The following is a 4300-nucleotide window of genomic DNA, read 5'->3' as shown; positions in this document are numbered from 1 at the left end:
TACTACCACACCCAGTTTCACCTCTGTATCTGTAGAATTTGCTGAGTTATAGCCATTTGATTACTTTCTAAGATTGCTTAGCTGTGGCAAACATCTTGCATGGGATTGACTCTACAAGTTAATCAGTTGTAGATGTCCATGCTATAAATCTTTTCTGAGAGATTCGTTCAAATCGATCCAGTGGTTCGGGAGATATGCTGCTAACAGACAGCAGCAAACTGCACGGGGCGGGCGATCATGTATGGACGCAGGAGCCGGAGGGAGTGAGGGAGGACGTTCCTGTCTCTCTCTCCCTCCCTCTCTCTGACTCCAACTGCTGGTTCTGGACGGAATGAGAGCAGGTTCTGTCCCGCCATGAGCTCGGACTGCGGGAGTTACTACACGCGAGACAAGGTGCTGGTGGGCGGCTTCACGTGCCCGAAGCCGGGCGGGGACGGCGGGGCGCGGTTCTGCTGCGGCTTCAGCGACCTGAAGTACTGCTGCGATGACCCGAACAGCTTCTTCCCGCACGAGTACGGCTACATGTGGTGGCTCAGGCAAGTGAACACCTGTTACACACAGCCTCTCTGACCAGGAGGGGGGGCTACTGTGAAACACTAAGGCGGACGATCATGTTTTTGCCCTTGGGTTTTGTGTCTGCCTGTTAGTGAAATATCTCTTCTGCAGTTTGATTCAAGATGCACCACAACCAAGAGAGCTAAAATATGCAGTGACCAGCAACACTTATACTGAGTGTTATATTTACTGTATTATTAATAATTCATTCATTCATTAATTAACCTTTATTTAACCTTTATTACTGTACTTATTTGAAGTCTTGCTCTGTCTGTTAGCAAAATGTGTCATTATTCACTGGCTGGATGTTGATGAAACTTCCCGGAAGCATCTAAACGACGTGCATCTATGTTGTGCTGCCAGGTTTACACAGAATGCGTTGATCTTCTGTTCTGTTGCTGTGTTTAGTTTGTGTCACTAGAGGGCGGTGTGGTGCAGCACAGAACAACAAAGACTGGTGAGAAGAAGAAACACAGTCAAAAGGCCCATTTATACTCAGTGAGACATTAGGAAGTCTGTTATCATTGACATAGTTGTGTGATTAAAAAATGTTTTTTTTTTTTGCATGAGCACAGAGAACCAGTTAGGTCAAGGTTCTTTGTTGTCATTTGCATCACATGTGGTACATGAGGTGGAATTAAATTAAATTGTGTATTCAAGTTCCCAGTTACGCCCAAAAAATAGTAAAACTATAAAGTATTTTAAAAAAGAAACAGCATACAAGGATCTAAGATATACACTAAACAATAATAATGTAATATACCGTAATACGATGTATTAAACCTGAACATGAGTCTGTTGTGAGCAGATGGGTAGAAATATAGCAGCTTAAAGGCAAGAAATCAGCAGCACAGATAAAGTGACATTTAACCAATTAAAGTGGCATACAGTGATTTTCCTAGTTAGGGATTTGGAAAACACAGAAGTGCTAAAACTCGGTCAATTTTACGTACGTTATTGTTGGTAATAATTTCATGCTGGATGTCTTTCTTGATGCAACCTGAGCTCAAACCTGAAGCCTCATGGTGCATCACTGACCACCACGCTGCCACAGCTCACGTTTATTTTACAGATATTGTAATAAAATTGATGTGGTAGTAGCTGAGAGTCATTCACAAAACATACTCTGAGAGTGGCATGTTGCAATATTGTATGCAACTGTGCACAACTTTATTTTTAAGGTTTGACCAAAATGGCTTAAACGTTCAAAAACAGTGTAAAACTCTGACATGATAGGCAGCAGGTGAAATGCATTCATTCAAGATAACATTGATTAGCTGTGGAGGCCGTATTAAATTAGGATGACTCCTTGTACATCTGGTGCATGTTTTCTGAGCATGGCATTAAAATCCATTCATGGATCATAAGCTATGACAAAGTCCTATAAGCAGATTTTGTGAGATCTGCTCATGTTTGGAGCGTGTTGGAGACAACTCTTAGCTGCTACTACAGTTAATTTTAGCTCAATAAAATGTACTCAGTTACATTCGTTTTATTCTTTGTGAGGTTCATTAGATAAGGCGGCAGTCTTGAATGCGATTGACTCCAATATGCTCTTGTTGTCGATGGAGATCCAGTCATTACTTTCTGGGTGTTTCATTTAAATTTGTCTAAAAGTGACTTTCGATATTTTCAAACACAACTAACGAATAGACACAGAGACAAAAACATCTCACCTTGGGCAGCACATGATGAAATACCAGTTAGTTATTGGGGCAGCTGTGGCTGAGTGATTAAACACTCGTCCTCCAATGGGAGAGTTGAGGGTTCAATTCCACCAGCAGTCACATGTTGAAGTATCCCTGGGTAAGACACTGAACCCACATTGCCTCTGATGTTCTCATCAGTGCATGAATGTGATCTAAAACACTGATTGGTCTCTACAGATTCAGATTAACTTTGTAGAGATCTAGTAGAGTGCTGTGTGAATGGGTGAATGAGGGCACAGGTTGTGTTGTAAAGGCTTTGAGTATTTTCACTAGATAGAAATGTGCTGTATAAGTACAGTCCATTTATTTATGCATTTGTTTTGACTCTTATGTTCACCATCTTTGAACCCACGCAAAAATAAATACATGGATAAAACTGCAACAGAGCAGACAAGATTCATGCCTGCTACTTACCAAGTATCTTTACAGGAACTGGGCTTCATTATGAAGGGACTTTTACCCCAGGCTGTAATATAAATTCTATAAAAAGTTATAATGTATGAATTTAAAACATAGTACGTTTTAAAATCATGTTATTTCAAATAGTCATTGGTAATTAGTACCTTATCAGCCATGGCATCAGTCCCAGAGCATGGTGTACTGTAGAGAAAAAAGCAAAAGTATTTGTCTAGGCTAATGGCTAACCAAACATGGATGTGTATAAAAATGACACACTGCTGTAAAACAACACAACAATACACAACACTAGGCTTTAGCTTGATGTTTGCTTAGTTTCTGGACCGTGAAACTCAAATGTGTGTCTACATGAATGTATGTGTGCTGAGCAAAGACAGTTATCTGCTGAGGGTGCTGAGATGGTGGATGTATCAGTCAGCAGGATCAGAAGGTCTAGCCCAGGGGTCTGCAACCTGCGGCTCTTTGGTCCCTCTGCAGCAGTTCTTTCAAGCTTTGACCAAAACTGACATAAAACTGAATTTTATTGGTTATACAAACAACAAGAAAGGACTAGTTCAAACAGATTTCCTGTTGTTTCTTTTGCAAATGTGTGAATACTGGAGTGAAGGAGTAAAACATACTTTAACTTGATGCTTTATTTCTTTATATGAAGAACTGTCTGTATAGTTTATGGATTTTTTTTATTTTTAAAATGGTAAAAACAGATTTTTCCCCTCCTTCTTTACAAGAATCTGGTATTTTACTTTAATAAATGTTAAAAATCATTAGATATTTTTTGTTTTATAATGTAACCCCCTAGTGGCCACAAAAGCCCCCTCCAGCAAACCCTAAAGTTGCTCACGGGCCGTTGTAGTTGTAGCAGTAGCAGGTTGTTGTGGTTCCACACACGTTTAATGTCGTGAACGAAGGCATAAACTGGCTCCTTTGATCGTAAAGGTTGTAGACCCCTGGTCTAGCCAGACTAAAACTTTTGTGAACTGGCAGACTAAAACACTCGCAGCCTCAGCACCATATGGAAAGTTTTCACAGTGCTTTGCCTTTTTCACATTTTATTATGTCACAGCCTCATTCTAAGATGGATTAAATTATTTTTTCCCTCTCAAAAGCCTACACAGTTATCACTTATTGATGCTAAGTAAATAAATAAATCCATCAGCTAATCTCCTGTGAGATCAGTAAAGTTCTATCTTATTTTATCCATCCATTATCTTTACCCCCTTCTTCCTTTTTGGGTTGCAGGGGTCATTGGTGCCCATGTTCAGCTATCATTGTGCAAGAGGTGGGGGACACTCTGGACACGTCTTCAGTCCATCACAGGGACACATAGAGACAAACAAGACAAACAACCATTCACTCTCTCGCTCACACCTAGAGACAATTTAGAGTTAACAATCAGCCTAACATGCATGTTTTTGGTCTGTGGGAGGAAACTGGAGTACCTGGAGAAAACCCACACATGCACAGAGAGAACATGTAAACTCCACCCAGACAGGCCCTCGGCTGGGATTTGAACCAGTGACCCTCTTGCTGAGAGGCAACAGCTCTACCAACTGAGCCACTGTGCCACCCTAAATAGATAGATAGATAGATAGATAGATAGATAGATAGATAGATAGATA

The 4300-nt window shown here is 40.6% G+C and overlaps 1 protein-coding gene across 1 annotated transcript in view; it reads left to right on the top strand.

The window, feature by feature from the left end:
- The first annotated feature begins 354 nt into the window (after positions 1 to 354).
- Positions 355 to 4300, top strand: part of LOC119407897 (protein shisa-like-2A) — a 16732-nt gene continuing 12786 nt past the window's right edge. The window contains exon 1 of the mRNA XM_037674726.1: positions 355 to 536. Within this exon, the coding sequence (XP_037530654.1) occupies positions 355 to 536 (182 nt within the window). The remainder of the gene's footprint in view (positions 537 to 4300) is intronic.

This window comes from Nematolebias whitei, chromosome 3 (assembly GCF_014905685.2).
Source record: "Nematolebias whitei isolate Nwh7 chromosome 3, NemWhi1, whole genome shotgun sequence".
Lineage (NCBI taxonomy): Eukaryota > Metazoa > Chordata > Actinopteri > Cyprinodontiformes > Rivulidae > Nematolebias > Nematolebias whitei.
This window is presented reverse-complemented; position numbering and strand designations above follow the sequence as displayed.